At 48.0% G+C, this 20,842-nt stretch overlaps 1 protein-coding gene across 5 annotated transcripts in view; it reads left to right on the top strand.

Moving 5' to 3' along the window:
• NTF3 (neurotrophin 3) overlaps positions 1-7,408 on the top strand; it is a 66,739-nt gene extending 59,331 nt beyond the window's left edge. For all 5 annotated transcript variants that reach the window (XM_053921897.1, XM_045187197.2, XM_024579556.3 and 2 more), the window contains exon 2: positions 6,303-7,408. In XM_053921897.1, coding sequence (XP_053777872.1) covers positions 6,324-7,097 — 774 coding nt within the window. In that variant the 5' untranslated portion in view covers positions 6,303-6,323 and the 3' untranslated portion in view covers positions 7,098-7,408. The remainder of the gene's footprint in view (positions 1-6,302) is intronic.
• Positions 7,409-20,842: the final 13,434 nt, after the last annotated feature.

Raw genomic sequence — 20,842 nt, 5'->3', positions numbered from 1 at the left:
TTAGGGTTATCTGGCAGGATGTGGTCTTTGAGCCCTTAGCATTAGTCAGAGACCATGTCATAGCTGTAGAAATTCTCCAAAGGATTGGGCCCTTCTGGATACAGCTGGATGGTGTCCTTGTTAACCCCAGCCAGAGGATGCCTTTGCCTCCAGAGGATGTGGCTGTACCAGAAATCAAGAAGTCTCTTGAATTTGCATATTAAAAGCTGGGCAAATTTAAAAAGTGTTGCCACCTTTGATCTTCCACCTGCTCCCTGAGGAAAGCTAGAGTCTTTATGTCTTCTTCATATGTCACCCTGATTTTCAGCACTGGTGCCAACCCAGAGCTAGAGGAGGTACAGCCGGTGCTCTGTTCACTACAACACACGGCCTCCGCAGGGACGGGCAACCTGCAGAGGGACTCACCTTGGAGAGCATCAGGCCCAGGAAGGGGCAGGAGGAACTGAATTGTGTTCATTGATTTCACAGCCAATGTTTTCGTAGGGAATACAGGGAGTGGTGGCCTCAAATCCCTGGAAACTCTGCTTATTGCTGAGGCTTCTTGGAGAGACGCTCAACCTGCTGGTGGCAGCTGTCCTGGCTCCAGGCTTGGAACTTGAGCTTCCTCTGGAAATAAGCTCTCTGGAATGTTGGGGAGCAGGGACAGACAGAGAGACAGTATAATGGTTAAGAGCATCAGCTCCAGAGCCAGACTCTGATCAGACTGTGGCTCTCCTGCTTATTAGCTAGTTATGAAACCAGTGTGTGCCTCAGTTTCCCCATCCAAAATCAGAAATGTAAGTACCTATCTCAGAGGAGTTGTTATCAAGGTTAAAGATTGGATGTGTGTCAGTACATAGCACATGGCATTTTTGTTCGTGGTGCTTCCACTCTGGCGAGGCTAAAAATTTACTCTACATGTATGCACAAGCGAGGTCTTTGGTGTGTGGTCAGAAGGAGCTAGGGAGTGTCGGGAGAGGGAAATCAGAAATCAGGCCCCAACTCTTCGCATGTGTTCGGGGCAGACCTGGTGCCTGCTCCGGGCTCAGATCCCATACCACTCTTCACCCCAGCTTCCTTTTCCATTTCATCTGCTTCTCAAATACCCCCAACCCTCTGTGTGTGTTGTAAACTGAGCCAAAAAGGCGGAATCAGAAATTGCTCTCTTTTGAGTATTTTGAGGGATGGTGAAACCTTGTAGGAATGTTGCTCCAGGGACTGAGAAAACACCATATGTGGGAAAGCATTTCTAAGTGAGGAAAACAGCATATGCAAGTTGGTCAGGATCTTGGAAAACTCTGAGCAGGGGAAATGGGCACTGGGGAGAGTGTAGGAAGGGGGTTTTACTGAGGTATTTAACAGGTCTTTTTCCAATTACAGCCAAGAAGAGCCTAGGGACCCTGGCCTACTTCAGAGCCAGGGCCTGTATTTTCTTTGGGAAAAGAAGGCAAAGTTGATTGGCTTCCAAACCAAACTTGGCAGAAGTTTATACAGATCGTGGGCCAGTAAGCAGTGTCTTGGGTAGCTCTGGATCGTAGTAGGCGCTCATTCAATAAATGAGACCAGCCCTGTGCTAGGCATCAGGCTCACGTGGATGAAAAAGACGTGGCTCCATCATCAGAGAGGAGGCATGCCGACCGTGATGACACAGTAGGGTAGTTGTTTATAAACTCCAGTGAACACCAGAGAAGGAGCACAGATGTCCCTCTAAACCCAAAAATCCACTGGCACTGCCGTCCCTTTTCCACAGCCCCTCTCCAGGGAACTAGTCCCCTGGTACTTTGTGTGAGCGCATGGAGGGCGGGCACACAGCATCTCTGCTGCCACAGACAATGCAGGTTTGTGTCCCACCAGTGCTTCCAGGGCATCCCTCTGTGCCAAACACTGGGTGAAGTGCTCGCACAGAGATTTCACCGTTCGCCCCTCACCATAACCTCCACCAGGCACCAGCCTCATTCTTCTTTGTTGAGCGGGAGAACCGAGTGTCACCTATCACTGTCTGCTGTAGTTTAGCAGTCTGACCTTGGATGACTCCATTCACCGCCACACCAGGCCTCAGTGTCCTTATCTGTGAAAATGAGGAGGTTATCTAGGGTGGCTTCCAACTTCCAACATTGTGTTTTGGTGAACTCTCCTACCAACCTTCCTGGGCTCACTCTTTACAGAAAAAGCTGAAAGCAGATTATCGAGTGGAGTCATAGGAAGCCTGCTGGGTTTTAACACAGCCTTGCAAATAGTGCAGCAACACTTACCAGTCTGCGGACAGTGGCTCTCACTGCTGACTACAGAGCATCCCGGCAAGGTTTGTGATTTGGTGTTAACAAACAGTGCAGATCCAGAAATGGCAGGACCTATTCTCAGGGGCATTGAGCAGCTTTTGATATTATTAGCTTTTTTTCCCATTTGTCCCACCCCACCCCCACCAGTGGTAACCTGATTTCTTTGGGCTGCATTTGTGTGTTGGGACTCTGGAAGGGGGCAGGGCCTTCTAAAGAGTCAGAACACCTGCGTTCAGCCCACCAAGTGCCTTGGGGCTCCAGAGGCTGTGTACACTGAGGTGGGCTTGTAGGAAAGTCCCCCAGGGTACAAGCGGCAGTACTGTCTGTAGAGAATTTAGAAACAATAATAAAACCAACTAAAAGTCAGTCAGCTTTTTATGCTCACCGAACTTTGGCAATTTGTAGCAATATCAGTGATAAAACAGTTCTCCCTGACAACCCTGACCTCTCCCACCGCTCCATTTAGTTCCCTCCATCCTTGATCACAACTGCCCGGAGGGAGGGAGAGGGCAGTCTGAAAGGGCTTTGCATTTGCCACAACCCCAGGCTCTCTCTGCCAGATTACAGCCGAAGTCAGAGCAAGTGTCCACTGCTCTGAACCGGACACCCTGCCGAACAGTACTCTGTGGGCTTTGCCTGTCCTTCTAGAACAAAAAGTGCATTTCTGCTCTTCCAAGCAATTTCACTGAGATGGAACATCTTAGTTTCTGTAGCCAAGGCTGGCTTCATGGGTGTGCAAACAGCACAGTGACGCAGGGTCCCACACCCAGAAAGGGGACGCATTGAACTCAGGGTGCACTGCTCTGTGGTTGCCGTTCCGAAATTCTTAAGAGTTTTATCTCTGATTATGTGCCTTGTAAGTGCAGTGCAACGGGACAACGGAACACGTGCCGGAGACTCTGCACGTTGACGCAAATGCACTCATACCCCCTGCAGCCACCCAGCCTCTAAATACCGTATTTTGCCATGTATCATGTGTGCCTGTGTTTCTGTGCACATTACACACCCATTATTATACCCGTGGTACGTAATCATTGTACCCATGTATAATTTACATCCTTATTTTTCCCCTCAAAAATTTGAGCAAAATGTGCGCATTGTGCACAGCAAAATACAACGATTTTTGCACGAGGCCCTGCCTGTTGTGTAGCTGGTTCAGCCTTCAGCTGCCCCCACTTCTGACTCTGAGTCACTGCACCCAGGCCTCCATCTCTGCCTCCACCTTGTATACTCCGTGGTGTGGACACCGGGGAGGGGCCCAGGCACAAACAGGAAGGAAGGGGCTCCTGGCCCCGGAGACGAGAGAGTCCAGTGGGTAAACCGTGTAAAGCCATGAGGGTTGCCATAGCTGCCACCATTGCCATTTGGAGAACATGCTGCAGGAAGTTCAAAGGGAGTGGCAGCTGCTGCTGCTGGGAGCCTCACAGAAAAGTTAGTTTGTGAACCAGGCAGTGAAGAGTGCGTAGAATTCCAACAGGAGGGGTGATGAAAGCGTTCAGGGTGGCGGGACGACATGTGAACATGGGCTGGAAAGCATATTCGAGTCTTTTGAATAGAGAATGAGGCTGGGGCGTAAGGTGTATGAACCCAGTTGTAATATGATGAAAAGGGAGATTGGACCAGAGTTCAAAGTACCCCTCTCTCTTTCCCTAGTGTCTCCCCTCTTCTTTAAACTGCGGTTTAGGGTTTCCTCACTTGTCAAATGAAGGAGCTGGATTACTCTTCTCCTTATAATACTCTTTGGTTCTGTAGGGAGGCCACCAGCCATAAAGACACATCCCCAGTCCACTGGTATCATCCATCATTTTCCCTAACAACTCACCTTTGTAATGACCTTGCTCATCTGTACACTGACTCTCATTCTGCCTGGGACCTCCCCCCCTAACCATACTTGATCTCTTTCCTTATGAGCAGATACTCTGTGTATTCTGAGTTTATAGTGCCTGGGTTTTGGGGGGATTTAAACATTTGGTTTTTGATAGACATTCCATCTCAAATTATTTTATTGCAATGGTATTCTGTTTGGGAGCGGGGAGGTGGGTGAAAGGGGTATAGTTCTAATGATATATATGCCATATTTGTGTTTTTCAACTTTAATTTTGTTGGTGGTGCACGATTGAAGGACATACCACTCAAGTGAGTGAGACAGAGATAGGTTATCCTGTGGGAACAATTTTCCTAGGATAATACAGTTCCTAGGGCAAACTCTAGGGTTGGGAAGAAAGCTAGACTCCTTTGCTCAGCTTTGATCTTGAGGGAGTCAGTTGTCCAGAAAGTGGTTCCCATGGAAAAAGGATGGTCCTCTTATCAGAGAGACAGGCTGGGAGCCAGGAGGCGGAAATTGGGACAAAGTGCCTGCAACATTGCTGGCCTTTGGGGACAAGAGAGAAGTTTTTCAGATGAGATGGGAGCGGAGGCTGCACCCGTGAGTCCTGGGAACCAGTTAGCACAAGCAGGCTCAGACACAGATACTCAGTAAGCAGGACAGCTTTTCTGTTTCTCTTGACACCTTTGTTTATTTCCCTTCTGTTTCCCCCCCAGATTTAGTCAAGTCTTCCTGAAAATACCAAAGGTGAACCGAGGGAAGGGTTTTTGTCTCCCATGCTTAGAGCTTTAAAGAGGAAACGGTAACCCCCCGGGGGCCAGCGAGATAGTATTGGTGGAAATTAAAGAATGCATACCTTTAGGCGAATGGGTGGTGTGAGTCATGGGGTCCAGGTCGGGATGACTTGTGCAGCCACCCTGACAAGACAGTTTCCTTCCAGGGCCAAGCTTTGAAAATCTGGGCTTGCTCTAGTGAGAGACCAGCCAGGAAGGTGTCTTGAGATCAGCCCACTGATTCTGTAAGGACTCGGTGGAAACCCCATGTTGAGGTTCTACTAGGGCAACAGAATGAGAGTGTTGATGGGTTAAAATGCCATTAAACAAGGAGATAGCAGAATTAGAAATCTGACCACTACAAGAAACATTTTGTAATGTAAGCATGTATAAGCCAACAAACAAACAAAATAATCTGCAAGGAATCTTGCTGTTCAGGGCATGTCTGGCTCATTAATTTCAGCTGGTTGCTGCTGCTGCTGTATCTTCTGCTGTCAGCTTGTGAAGATGGTCTCCGGGTAGCGGTTAGGTATCCTGGGGCAACATGTTCACTGGGGAGCTTGGCAGAGCACCCTGAAACTCAGGCCCTCTCACAGACTGGGTAGTGGCCCCACATGTCCATTTCCAAGGGTCAGAGAACAGCTCCACCAGGCTCGGCCCAGCCAGGGATGAGTCCATCTCGGATGTTGCAATATAGAAGCAACCAACCCAACCCTCAGCCTCAGGGTGTTCCTTTGAGAGCCCCAGGGGCTGCAGCTGGGGACAGTGGAGCTCTGTTTCTGGAGACATTTGCAAGGGTGCTGCTGCCAATAAAAGGCAATAAAGATGCATTTATAATTTTCAGGTTCAATTTCTTCATACTTTGCCAAGGGGGAGCGGGCTATGGTCTTTTCAGGCTTTGGTGATGTTTAAAGAAGTGGCGGGACCTGGTCCACACCCACAGAAGGCTGCAGATGGAAAAACATCAGGTGCAAGTGCAGTGGGTTCTGTCTGTCTGGGAAACAGTAGAGGCCGAGGGCTGGAGCCCTCACCCTGCCTCCACCTTTGTGGCCTGGGTCCTAGGAAGAGACCTAACCCTTTTAAACTGTAATTCTCTCCACCAATGCTTTTGGTTTATTTTGTTTAAAAAAATATGCTTTGCCCTCTCCTTTATGCTTATACAACACGTGCATGCACACACAGAGCACACATCTCCTTCCCCATCACACAGCCGCAGTGTTAGAAGAAAGACTTGAGCGAAAGGCGCTTGGAAGTCTAGGAGACAAGGGCGCTCTAGAGATTCAGGAGAGCGGCATGAAGGCAGCAGTCCCCAGGCCTGGGGACAGAGATAGACAAGCTGACACCCTGCTGTCTTTACCCACACAGGGACACTTGACCTCAGGTAGCTGGTCCCAGAATGACATCAGCTACCACAGCCTGCAAGTAACACCTGTGTTTCCTTTTCAGATCTTACAGGTGAACAAGGTGATGTCCATCTTGTTTTATGTGATATTTCTCGCTTATCTCCGTGGCATCCAAGGTAACAGCATGGATCAAAGGAGTTTGCCAGAAGACTCGCTAAATTCCCTGATTATTAAGCTGATCCAGGCAGATATTTTGAAAAACAAGCTTTCCAAGCAGATGGTGGACGTTAAGGAAAACTACCAGAGCACCCTGCCCAAAGCAGAGGCCCCCCGGGAGCCGGAGCAGGGCGAGCCCGCCAAGTCGGAATTCCAGCCGATGATTGCAATGGACACGGAACTGCTGCGGCAACAGAGACGCTACAACTCACCCCGGGTCCTGTTGAGTGACAGCACCCCCTTGGAGCCCCCTCCCTTGTATCTCATGGAGGATTACGTGGGCAACCCCGTGGTGGCGAACAGAACGTCACGGCGGAAGAGGTACGCAGAGCACAAGAGTCACCGAGGGGAGTACTCGGTGTGTGACAGCGAGAGTCTGTGGGTGACCGACAAGTCATCGGCCATCGACATTCGGGGACACCAGGTCACGGTGCTGGGGGAGATCAAAACCGGCAACTCTCCCGTCAAACAATACTTTTATGAGACAAGATGTAAAGAAGCCAGGCCTGTCAAAAACGGGTGCAGGGGGATTGACGATAAACACTGGAACTCTCAGTGCAAAACGTCCCAAACCTATGTGCGAGCACTGACGTCAGAAAACAATAAACTGGTGGGCTGGCGGTGGATACGGATAGACACCTCCTGTGTGTGTGCCTTGTCGAGGAAAATCGGAAGAACATAAATTGGCATCTCTCCCCATATATAAATTATTACTTTAAATTATATGATATGCATGTAGCATATAAATGTTTATATTGTTTTTATATATTATAAGTTGACCTTTATTTATTAAACTTCAGCAACCCTCCAGTATATAAGCTTTTTTCTCAATAAAATCAGTGTGCTTGCCTTCCCTCAGGCCTCTCCCATCTGTTAAACCTTACTTTGTGACCCAGCTCTCAGGAGCCACTCTGTAAAATCTGTGTACACCAGTATTTGGCACTCAGTATTGTCAAGGCCGTGACTGTCGTTTTAGTAAACTTGTTAAAATCAGATGATGTCAGAGTTGTGTGTAGACACAGTAATATCCACCCCCCCCCGACCCCCTGTATCCTTCATGTTTGATTAATCTAAAACACTTACCACCTCTGTTGAAAAGGACACCCAGTAGCTTTGAGCTCTACTCTCAATTCTGGCCACAAGGTCACTTTCAAGAACTTGCTCTTCTTTTCTCGGCTGTCAGCTTTGCCGATCAGAATGATGATTCACCCCACTGGTATGTCCTGGAACAATTACAGTGAACCTGGCAATTTTAGTTTTGGAAGTTTCTTTTCAGCACATTTGTTGTTTGGGGTTATTAAAGGGTTGGATTTTTTTCTTATTTTTTTGGTTTTGGTGTTTGTTTTGTTTTTGTAAGTGGGTTTCATCCTTTAGATAATAGGAAAAAAATTTAACTATTTGTAACAGAATAATTGTATGGTTACCCAGAAGCAGACTGAAAGGGCTCGTGTATAATCTGCACACAGGAGAGGATTTACTGCTCCGAGCTCCTTGGCGCCTCCTCTGGTGGCGCCTCCTTGAGCTGCAGGAGGAATTAGAAACAGCTCCTGCTTTTCTGTCAGGCCTGGGTTCAAATTCTAGCTCCTCCCCTGTGACTTGGAGCACAGCTTGGAAGCCACCCTGAGCTTGTGTTGCCCAGGGTCAGAAAGACAGATGGGATTCTGCCTACCTCACAGGGCTGTCCTGGAGATTCAGCTAAACAACCCCTGTAGACTTCTGGCACAGGGTAGGCATTCAAGAGTGACCATCCTTTCCCCCTCCCCTCCTCTTCTTTCTCAGCTATTGTGTGTCTCTGTATCATTTTTTTAAATATGTTTTATCAAACAACTATTCGGCACAAAAGTTTTAAGCAAGGTAACCTGCAGTGCAAATAAATTCAGGAAGATAATTTATGCCAATTTTGAGAGCATCAAGTTTGGAATTCTTTAATAATCATGTACAAGGTTCTTGACGGTCTAGCTCCACCCTTTTTCGAGTTTCGCCTCTGGCCCCTCTCTGACAAGGGCTCCTCGGCATGCTGGGCAGCCTGCTGTCTGTCAGCAAACTTCTTTCCGTGAAAGCTTTTCTCTTCTTTCTCAGCTATTGTGTGTCTCTACCGTTTTTGATTGATCCATCACTTTGCAGTGTAAAAGCTCAATGGAAGGAATCTCCTTAGTGCCTACTGGGTCTTGGAAGGAGTCACAGCAGCCAAGGGGACCCTGTGGGGATGGCCACGCCTGTCCTGCCATGGCAGCCCTGAGGAGAGCACTAGTGGTCCCCCAAGCTCTTGAGATTGGAACCTAAGGAATCTTATTTCCCATCTTGTCATAGATGCAGGGTGCCCCCATCCCACTGCAGGAACCGCCATGCCTGCCCTATCACCCTGTCCTGGGCCTTCCCTGGACTGCCCTGCCTTCCAGGCCCAGGTGTGCTCTCTCCGTGGAGATCAGCCCGTGCCACAGGACCTCTCTAACACATGCCCAATGGGAGGTGCGTCCTCTATGTGCCATTCGTCTTTGAAACAGGCTTAGCAAATAGCAGTGATTTGGTGAAGAACATCGTTCCACTGCACTTGATTCTAGGTGCCTAGAGGAGGGTAGGAAATGAGGAATTCACCCCATGCCCTCTGAGTGCCAGGCACTTTCAAATATGCCCACCATCAGTGGTCACGGGTCCTTTGAGGTAGTCACAGTCATCTCCAGTTAACAGGTGGGGAAACTGGGGCTTGGGAATTTAACTTTCCCATGACTGCTGAGCAGGTAAGTAGCAAGCAAAGATTTAAATCCCTGTTTGAATGATGACACAGTCTTGTTTCTCCCTCACTAGTCTCTCCCTATCCCCTTTCTGTGTGGCATGTTGCATTTCAGAATGCACACTAAAATCCTAGGAAAATGAGAAGCGTAGTTCTCTGCGTGGAATCCTTTCATGTGCCTACAGCAAACCCACTGGTGGGATGGATAGTGGAAGGCTTGTGCTTGACCCAAGCCCAGACCTCAGGCTGGAACTTCTATTCCTCTTCTGGAACTTCTATTTCAAATGAGTAGAGGACTGGTCTAGAAGGTCTGGCTGCCTGGGGAGATGGGCTTGGGTAACAGAGGCCCCAGATCCCATCCTGGAAAGCCACAGTCCTTAAACAGCAGGGCTGAGTCCTGGGCCCTGCCTCGAATGGAAGGCGTTTGCCTCCGTGTCCAGAGTGGGTCTGGAGCAGCATGCTTCAAGGGCAGGTGCAACTCCGAGGAGAAAATGAACGTGGGAAAACCTTCCTGGAAGGATCTCCAGGCTTCAGGCCATGTGACAACTCTGCCTCTCCCATCCTGGGCCGCAGAGCAATGAAGCATTATCCAGTTCCATTTCAGTTACTTCATTAGCATTAGAAGGCATTCACATACTGCCAAAGTCAACACATTAGGCTTATGGGCCCAGGACAGAGCCTTTTGAAAGTTCATAGCAGGCTTACTTTTATCCAGTGTGTACATTTGCCATTGCAATAGGTTGAAAATGAAGCTCCTTTAGATAGGAGGGCCTTGGAGGGCTGGTGCCTGGCTCCTGAAAACTCCCCACTCTCATCCATCTTCCCTTATTGCTTGGATATCCCTGGATAACTCACCTGTCCTGACGGGAGCTCTCTGCATCATGAGATTCCACTGCAGACTAACAGTCCCCACTTCCTTAGTGAATACCATGCTCTGTCTGCCACTGCTGGAGGGTTCTCTCTGCCCTCTTATCCACCTCTAAGGTTGCCCTATTTGTGGGCTGTGTGAATTTGAGCAAGTTACTTAACCTCTCTGAGCCTCTGCTTCCTTGTCTATAAAATGAAGATAGTGCTTACTTCCCAAGACTGTTCTGCAGTAACAAAAACATCCAGTTCCTGACACGTAGGAAGCCCCTGAGTGTGACCTCATGATGACAATGACGATGACTAGCTTTTGTGGGGTTTTCAGGAGCCCTCATTCTGGAATTCTGGCAGGAATTTCTCAATGCCGCAGTGGAAGTGTAGCCAGCATCTACCCCATGGAAGGCAGCCCCCAGGCTAGCATTTGCTCAGTGCCGGCGGCCCAGTCACACTGACGGGCCTTGAATCCTCAGTTCACACACGAGGGGAGGGTTGCTAACTCTGGTCAGCAAAACTACTAGCAACCTACCTGATCTTCTGAAGAGAGTGTGTGTGTGTTTTGTTCCTCCTTGCAAATTTACAAGACAGCTTTGTTCTTGTTCTCATTCTCCCTCCCTCCATCCCTGCCTGCCTCCCACTTGTGTCCAACAATGCTTTCTCCAGGCTGGTGGTTTAGGGTTTGGTGTTTTTGAGGTTTTCTTTGCTGGGTCCCTTTCCCAGGTGTGTGTGTTTATGTGTGCTTTTTACTTTGTTTACTTGATGTGAAAACCCTCCGTTGAGGCTCGGAGAAACCATCTACATGTATTTTATCACCTTTGAACATATGTTTGAGCATGAAATCTGTGTAGTACATTTATGGCTACCTGGAGATCTGTCTGGCTTCACCAGGAACATGCATCCCCCAGGCTTCAAGGTCTCATGGCCCCGGGTGTGCAAAGCCAATGCCAGGTCATCAGCGAGGCCCAGCTTCACCTCACAGAGCTCCAGCTCGCTCAACCTCAGAGAGCATACTCTGAAACCTGGAGAACAGACAACTGTCTACCTGCCCTCACCTCTAATAACCCTGGCCAGAGGGCCTTGAACATGCCCAGTTCCACAGACCCAGGGGTTGCCACAGACACTGAAGACTGATTCTCTCCCTGGAACCTTCTTCAGCCTGACCCTCTTCCTCAAAGTCCCCACCTCCAAATCTAAGGAGATCCGAAGTCCTTATGCATGCCTTCTCAGGTTACAGTGGGCAAGTGGACTTTTCAAAAGGCACATGTGTTTCACAGTGAGCTGAATGCAAGTGCCTCTGTGGTGACTGCAAACCCTGGGGTTTTGGTTGGTTCCAGATGGAGGTCAGCCCGGCTTGGAAGAGAAGAACCACAGAGCAGGTCGAAGCACTCTGAAGGACCGTCGGTTTGTTGCCTTCTGTCCTTGGCCTGCATTTGGCTACAGCACATGCAAGGCTAATGAAACAAGCACAGATGTGCCTGCAGTAGGGAGGAGTAAGTGGCGGAGATGGTAATGGCCCAAAGGTATCAAGTCTTTTCTAGAAGCGGATGAGTTTGGCTGAGTTGATTTGTTGCAGAGTTCAGCAATGGCATTGCCTGTTCAATTATAGACGTCTCTGGGGCAAGAAAACATAAAAGTTTATGGGAAAATTGTGAAACAGCCTAATGAGTTAGATGGCTTTTCACATGGAGGTATATAGAGGTGGGTGGGCGTGCATGTGTTTGCACACGTATATGTGTGTGTCCTTTGCATGCACGTGTGTCCTTGTATGTGTGTAGTTGCTTTGATATCCTCACCATTAATGCATTGAAATTTTTAAAGGAAAGGTAATGCTTGAAAAGATTGTTCCAGAATACAAGTTTAACCCTTAAGAGACGGAGCGGGTAGCCAGCTGGGGAGCATATGGAAAATGAACATTCTTGGGGCCAGAAAACAGGCTGGTCTGAGTTGAGGATTTGCAGACAGAAAAGGCATCAGGCCAACTCCACCAGCCCAAACAGAAGGAGGTGAAGTTGCGGATCTTTTGATTTGGTAGGAAAGCACTGGAAGCCAGTGTGGGTTTGGGTGTGGAAGATAAGTCAGACCAAAGAATAAATAATAGTAATGGTTGTCATTCACCAGCTGTGCCCTCCATGTAAGGCACTGTGTACATCCTGGTAGTTTTAACTCTTTTGTGCAGTTGAGGACATATAGTTAAGACAAGTATCTTGCCCAGGCTTGTACAGTGGGTGAGGGTGAGCTGCCAGAGAGGAGCCCTGGAGGTCTGTTTGCTGTGGAAGGACATGCTGTGAGCTGGGTAAGTAAGACAAGGATGGAGAAGATGCTGAGTGCTTCCGGGACCTTGGCTGTAGAAGTTCAATGGGGCGAGGGGAGTGAGGAGGGTGGCATGCCCTTGGCACACAGGAGATGTTACAGTGTCCAGACAGCAGGATTCCCAATAACTGTCCCCCATAAGGGAGGTTCCAGCTCATCAGTACAGCAGCTCACTGCCACAGGGGTTCTCAGAGGTTGGGGAGAAAGGGAGAGCCTCCCACCCAAACCCTCCATGCCCCACCCCAGCAACTTCACGATCACTGTCCTGGGGGAGGGTGGCTGTAGCTTCTCCTTATGTATGACAATCAGCATTGCTGTCATAAGCCTGCACATGGAACTCTTCAAAGACAGGAACTTCAAATTTGGACAGAACCTTTTATGCTCCCTTAAAAGACAGAAATCTTTTATTCATTCAATACATTTTTAAAAAATTGTTAAATGCCTACTAGACATTAGACACCCTCCTCAACTGTATGGCCTCAACATGGGAGTTGTTATTAACCCTCTGGGAAGGACAGTGAATAGAAAAGACAGGACTTTCAGACATAGCATCTAAGAGTAGCCTTGACAATTTCCATACCCTCTCTATAAGCACCTCCTCACAAGGAGCTGGTTCTATTTTAACACAGCTCTAATTAATTTTCAGAAATCCATTCTCTACATTAAAGCCAAATATACAAATACAGCAGCCATAACTAGACTGCCAACAGAAGGGTTGCAGGAATTCCAGAAAAAGAGCAATGAAATGTTGCTTTGCACAATCATGGAAGGCTTCACTGAGGAGGTGACCTCTAAGATGGCTCTTAAGGATGTGTAACAGTTTGAAAGGGAAAAGTGAGGGGAAGGATATTTCAGACAGAAGAACAGTCTACAAAAATGCATAAAGGTGAAGGGTCTGACATAGAGGAAAGTAAAAGTTTGGGGATAACAAGAGTTTCATGAATGTAGGAAACTAGAGAGAGAAGTTGGGATCAAATAATTAAAGGCCATATGTGAAAGGCTATGAAGTTCACATTTGATTACTTGGGTACCCTCAACTTTAGCATCAGGATCACCTGACTGCTGGGCCCCATCATCCAAGTTTCTGACTCATTATGTCTCAGAGGAGCCTGAGAATCCATATTTCTAACCAGTTCCCCGGTGCTGCTGCTGCCGCACAGTTTGAGAATCACTGGTTTATTAAGCAATGAGGAGCCAATTAGGGTTTTTTTAAGTTATTTTTTTAAAGATAATTTTGGTGGCAATATAACTGATGGGTGGACTGGAGACAGACTGGTGGGGTGCTAGCTGGAAGATCAGAGTTCAATAACACCATGGAGGGCCGAGACTAGGGAGAAGGCAGTGGAAGAAGGGGGGAATGTCAGATTAGAAAAGCATTATTTGACATGGAAATAATAAGACTTGGTAAACAAGTAGATGTGGAAGGCGAGAGAGGGAGGCATTAAGGAAGATGACCACAACGTTCTTAAGGCATAATTGTTCTAAATCGTATTTGACAGAACAGCAAGGCAAGGGGGTCTGAAGGCAGGAATGATAGATAATGAGTTTGAGGTGTCCATGGGACATCCAGGTAGAGATATCCAATAGATGGTTAGTGATTGAGACAGATTTATGCTTGAAACTATGAAAGAACAGCTCTTAATTACTTACAAATAATCCAGCATAGATAAGCCTCTTTGTTTACAAATAGGTCTCATTGAAGCCAAAAATGGGTGAAAGCTTATGAGCAGATCGGGGGTAGAATCTGGACGCCCCTGCAGGGGTCTGTGGCCAGGCTGCCACTGCAGAAGACCTATTCCTCCCACCACTTTGGACACTGGACAAAGCGCTTGGAGACGAACCGAGAGAAGGAAATGTGTATGCGAGGCCCAGGGCTTCTGTAGACCCGTGTCACTCCGCAGAGGCGTGCCTTCGCAGTCAGATGCTGTCAGAGACGATTCAGGTTCCATTTTAAGGGGAAATGTCGAACGTTGGGAAGCTAAAATCTAAAGATTTGGGTCAAAAAAGGATTTATTGTGATTCTATTTTCTGGGTGAAGCCCTCTCCCAGTTATTAACTTGGTTCTTTGAAGGTCTCTAGGTCAATCAGGAAAATAAAAGATTCCTCTCTCTTAGGAAAATTCTGGAAGGACCCAAACTCCCTTCTGCCCCAGAGGTTTAGACACGTTACTCCCTCTGCCTCGAATGCTCTTCCTTTGTCCTTGGGCTCCCTTCTTCTCACTCACTCCTGCTCAGTCTTCAGATCCCAATTTGTCAATTCCTTTTCCTTGGAGCGAACTTTCCTGACACCTCTTCCTGAGTTCATGAGGGTCTAGGCTTCCCACCCTTGTAAATTCTCGTAACACCCGTCATTTTATTTCTTATCCCATAACACAACTACAATGATAGCTATGTGATTATATGGGTAACAAATTGTTGGCTTTGTTGTTCCATTTGACTGTAATCTCCTTGAGTAGCTATCGTGTTGGTTTCGTCCAAACCGTATGTCTATCATCAGTTAAGGGAATATGTTTTGGAGGCAAGAAGCTCCACGATATAGAAAAATAATGTCCTTTTCAGTCCAAAGATTTGAGACTCCATTGTTGCACTGGTGAATTGTTGGGAAGAGGAGTCAAAATGGAAGAAAACAACTTTTAAATATAAGTGAATGGAAACAAAACACAAAGTCATGGACCGGGGCTATGTTTACCCTTCTCAGATAGAGAACATCAGGATCGGTTGAGCAGTCATCCGTCCATCCAAACATGCCCTCACTCGGCAGGTCCTTACAGAGCCCCACTGTGTGCCAGCTCTCCTCCTAGGCATTGATTAGTATAATGACAAACGGGCAAGTGAGCCTCATGCTTTAATGGAGCTTCTCATCTGGAAAAAATAAATGGGTGTGACAGAAAAAAAAATAAGAAAATACATCTTTAAGACAATTTCAGGTAGTGGTAACCACTAAAAAGAAATACAAAACAGTGAAAGGATAAAGAGTGAATAGGGAGCAGCTGGGGCAGGGTGAGGGTGGTGTTATTTACTATATATTTCCAGTGATTAAAGTGCTTGCTGCCGTGAAATTCAAGACATGAAACGTCAGCATGCCCAAGGGAAGCCGCACACTTTTTCATATGTCTGAGCATACAATGGCCCTAATTAAAGCATAGGATCTTTAACCAAATATCAAAAGCCAAGCTTTGGCAGTAGAAGTGTAAATAGGACCCAGTTCATGAGTCATCTCATCATTCTTCAGCTCTGGGGGAAGCTTTGTATCAGAGACTTCAGGCACCCCATTTTCCCTGTAACAGAGGCAAGCATTATGCATAGTGCTGCTTTCCCCACAGAGTTTTCTTCAACCTTCCCTCCCTCTGAGGAACTTCCACCCTGTCAGACCTGTTCCATTCCAGAGCAGCAAGACTCAGTCACTCCCTCCTGCTGTCAGGGTATGCCCTCTGGTCCCCCTCCAGATGCAGAAAGGCCTGGCTTGGGGGGCAGGCAGTGGGCAGGGCCAATCCCTCTGAATTCCTGTACCTCTGGCTCCTGCTGGCAGATCTCCAACCAGGATTGGCAGGAAAGGGTAGGTAGCTACGTTTCTGATTCTGGCACCCAAGGGAATTATAGTCTAAGGGATGCTTCAAGGAGACCGACTTCTCCTGGGGTCCCATCACCGTGACTTTTCTTGGGACGGTAGTCATTTGTACTCCACAACCCTCAGTTTTCCTTCCTGAAAAGCAGGTATGAAAATATCCCTAATTCAATTACAAAGTACCCAACCTACCTTAAGAATGAATGGCAGGGGTGAGAACTTTGAGAGGATACAGGAAAGGCAACCTGCATGGCCTCTGAGAAGCCCCAGAAAGGCTGTTAGAACTGCTTCCAACCCCAACCCAGTAAGCCATTCAAGGTCATACAGCCTTGACCTTGCAGGGCAGAGCTGGGATTGCCTTAATAGGCACCTTTTTGACCAAATCACAGGATTATAAGACTTGAGAGGTTTAGACACTTCAACTGGGCCAGCTGATATCAGCCCAGCATCTGCCCTGCCAACAAGTGCTTCTGCTGTCTCAGAGACCTGGAATTCTCCACCTGGATGTTAAATCTGCATTGTCAGACCCTCCAGGGACTGTCCCTCTAGTTGGTGACCCAAGTCCAGGCGACCTAGGCTGGACTCCCGATCTCACCATTCATAATCATGTGACCTTGGGCAATTTCCATGATTTCATTCAGTCTCAAGTTTCCTATAAAATGGAGATGATGATAAGACCTACTTCTCAGGTGATAGTGAAATGTTCTGTAGCTGGCACAGGTCACACTGTGGATCAGTAGTCTAGAGCAGGGTCCTGGGGTCTCCCCTGGGCCTTCTTTGCGTGTTGAAGAACAGGGAATTCCTGCAGACTCCAGGGAAGGGCAAGGGCAGTGGGAGATCCCATAGGGGCCTTGGAACAGCAGTTATTACCAACTGGTACTGTAGTCATTTGGTATTTTAACAACGGGTCCAGCTGTACTTTCTTCCAGCCTGCTTTCCACCCTGCCTACCTCACAGGGATGTCGTCTGGAGGGAAGGCAAACCCAGAAGCCATCTGGTAGCATGCTTGGCATCCAGGAAGCTCTCAGTAACACTGGCTCACTCACCTGAGAGACGGGACTGGTGCCTGCAGGTTCCCGAGAAGGAAACCTAGCTGCTCAGCAGGCCGCCCTGCACAGACACACAGTATTCTGCTGCTCATTGCCACCCTCACGTACAGGGTAGTGCTTCTTTTTCTTGCCTAAATGCCTCACCCTGTAGCCCAGGTCAGTTCGTCTAGTGCTTTTAATTTTTAAGTCCAGACCAAACCTGGCAGTTTTCTAACAGTCTTATAAAATACCCCAGGCTCCAAAAGCACATTGCCATCTGGACAGAACCAGCAGTTGGAAAGCAGAGCATTCCTAATTCCCATGGGTTTTGTTATAACATCTACCCTTCCTCTTCCTCGTGCTCTAGCAGAGAGTGGCTGCCCCAGGACTCAGGCCTGCCCCTACTCCTAGGCGGGGCACCGCCCTATCCTGGTCCTTTTGATTGAGCAAGAGGTAAGAGAGATTCAGTTTAGATGACCAAGATCCTGGTGTGGCCATCAAGAACAATGGATGTGAACCCTAGGACTCTGGTCCCACTGCATGACTCAGATGAGTCAAGGGTGTCTGGGCCACATCCACTCCCTCCTCCCTCTTCACTGGCTCTGTGTCAGACCATAGACCACAGCATAATCTCCTGGAGAGATAGAGCCAGACAACTGGGACACAGTGTGGGTCTATCTCTCCAGACAACTGGGACGCATTGTTCACTGTTCCAAGGGCATTCATGACAGCCTGTTAGTAGGACACAGGAAAGAGACTCTTTGCCTGAAGCCAACACATAGGTTTATGATATTGGGACATAAGGGTGAGGTCAGCAAGGGCCAGGTAATGGAAGCCCATTGTGCCTCCATGACTTGGACCTTGGAGCTTGGACTTCATCCTGCAGAAAAGGGGGAGCCTATGTCCTATGGGAGTTAACTAGGACATGCCCTTCAATAACTAGGTCACCCAAGTGTCTTATCTATTAAGAAGGGCTCTGAGCTTCACCCTCTAGACAGCTTGCTGTTCCTGCTCCATTGTATCTGTGCAGTCCTGGGCCTGCCCAGAGTCAGATGAGCAGAGGTGGCCAGCCATGTGTCAGCCCCCAAGTAGATCCCAGCATGGTCTATTGCGTTCTCTCTGGAGTATGGACATGCTCAAAGTCATGTTGAAAGGAAAGCCTTGGGAGGTAGGGGCACCCTGGCAGATTGCAAGCCAGGTTTGGAGAAGGTAGACACAAGAGTCAGGCTGTGGTGGGGCCACTTCATCTCCTCATCTGAGTTTGACCCATCACTCAGCTTCACCCTGTGCATTCCCTGGTCCCCTTAGCTTGGTGGGAGGGTCAGCTCTGGTCACGGCCCCTTTCGGTCCCCTACAGCTGGAAGGCTAGATGCTAGGTCTCAGTCCTGGGATAACTGCACTGTCCACATTGCTTCCCCTCCCCCTAATCCTGTCAAACTTCCTCCCAAACTTTTGACATGAACCCTGCTTCATGTCAGTGTGACTGTCAGTCCATTGGAGCCAGCCTCCTCAGGGTGGGTGTTGCAGCTGAGCTCAGCCTCTGGAACTCACAGGCCCTGTTCCCGGCCGCTGACCCACATGTCCCTTTTCACCCCAGGGTCAGCAAGGCTACAATTCTTCAAGGGGGGTAGGAACACAGCACGGTTCTGGTGGCTTTAGGAGCACAGGCTCCTTGCAGCCCCATTAATTCCTTTTGCGTTGCTGAACTAACAAGGCAGGGACCCTCTCATCCTGCAGAAGCCCTGCGGTAGAGTTGGCTTTCCTTTCCCAATCTGGCATTTGGGAGGAGCTGAATGAGAACATTCCCAGACAGGAATTTCCATCAAATACCACTTTCATCAGGTCCCACAAAATGCTTTTGGGGGTCTCCATTGACTAGAGTCCACGCTTCCTGGCTGGGCATTTGAGGTTGCTGGCAGTATAGCCCCAGCTGCTTTCCTAGCCATTCTCCTCTCTCACTGATACTGAGAATGGCCCTACTGATCAGCTCCCCATTTCTCACATGCCTCGCACATGCCCACCTCCAAGCCTTGGAGTAGGAGGTTCCCCATCCCCACCCTTCCACCTCCTTCCCTGACCACAGCCTTCACCACACACAACAGTCTCTCCTGCTCTGACTTGGAAGTGATGCCGGAAAAGAAGTGGCCCATGTATAAAGTCTTGACTCTTTGACAGAGGGGGATGCTAAGGCCCAGGGACAATCCATAACTCACCCGCAGTCGCGGTTGTTGAACAGAGTGCTGGCGCTCAGACCCACGTGCTCCAGCTTCAGAAATCAAGCCTCAAAACATTCTCCAGTTGGAACTTGTGTCATCCAACTCATGTGGGGGGACAGAGCTCTAGATCACACACTCAGTGCTCCCTGACTCTTGTCCACATGTCTTGACACATGAGACACGTTCCTTCCCGAAGCATTCATCCTCCACTTTTCCCAAAGGGAAAACCCTAGCCAGCCGTTAGTGTTACCTTGACCATAACCAGAAGCTGCATCGCTATTCCCCATCTTGGGACTGGCTACAGAATGTTGGGGTCTGGTGCAAAACATGAAACCCCAAGCACAGAGCCCTACACTCAGGGCCCCATGTGACTGCCAAACTCGTACACCCATGGAGCCCACCTTGCTTCTGCTCTGGGCTCCAGAGGACCTGGGGCCTCTCCTCCAAGCACTCCCCTCTCCCCTTCCCGGGCATCAGAGAAGCACCTGTGGCCATCCTTGCTGAAGCCCCAGGGCGAGCAGTGCCTGGCACACAGTAATTCCTCTATAATGCTCATTGAGTTGGAAGGGCATCCTGTATGCCACAGGTTATCAACTTCAGAAGAGGTGATTCTAAAGAACGGAAGAGATACCCATACGTCTAGGTCCACATTGTTGGTGCTTAAAACTTAAAGAAAAAATAAAAAACTGAAACCCTCTTTAACAACACAATGCAAGAGTGGGTACCATTATGGGTTGAATTGTGCGCCCCCCCCACATTCAAGTGTTGAAGTCCTAATGCCCAGTGCCTCAGGATGTGACTGTTTGGAGACAGGGTCCTTAAAGAGGTGATTAAGTGACAATGAGGTCATTATGATGGTTTTGAATTCAATCTGACTGGTGTCCTTATAAGAAGACAAGATTAGGACACAGACACACAGAGGAACATCAGAAGACCAACCATGGAAAGTCACAGGGAGAAGACAGCCATCTACAAGCCACTCACAGAAGCCTGGAGCAGATTTTTTTCCTCATAGTCCTTGGAGGAAACCATCACAGCCAACTCCTTGACCTCAGACTTCCAGCCTGCAGAACCGAGACAGTGCAGTCCTGTTGTTTAAGCCGCCTGCCTGCAGCCCTTTGTCAGGGCGGCCCTAGCAAACTCCATACGGGTACTTAAGAAAAATAAGCCACAACAAGTTATAAATGTTAAAAGCTGACAGGTACCACAAACAACCAGAAAATGTACAAAACCTAATACTAATAGTTTAATTAACTGCCTGGCATACCTCTACAATATTTTATTTCCCATACTTTTTGTCTGCATATTCTTCATATCTGACAATAGGATTATATTTTTTCTCTAGAAAGAATAAGAAGATAATTTAGTTTCTCTTGTAACATAATGAATCAAGTTTTGTTTTTTAATACTAATGTTTCAGTAAAGTTTTTTCAGGTTCACAACTTAATCTTGGTAATGTCAAGTATGTTTTCAGAATTGTACCAAATTTGGGAAAACCTCTAGGAAGGTTCTTTCAAATATCAGCTGAAAAATGTCAGGACATTTCCATCTGTTTTAATGCAGTGATTAATCTTAAATGCTCTTTGAATTGCCAGCTCTCATTAACTAATCTGTCATCATCATTCACACTTGGAGGGTTATGTTATCTTTATCCATTATATTAGTTTATGTTGAGTCAGCAAAAAAGGGACATTATTTTTCCAATGTGAACATATAA

Source organism: Desmodus rotundus, chromosome 3 (genome assembly GCF_022682495.2).
Source record: "Desmodus rotundus isolate HL8 chromosome 3, HLdesRot8A.1, whole genome shotgun sequence".
NCBI lineage: Eukaryota > Metazoa > Chordata > Mammalia > Chiroptera > Phyllostomidae > Desmodus > Desmodus rotundus.
This window is presented reverse-complemented; position numbering and strand designations above follow the sequence as displayed.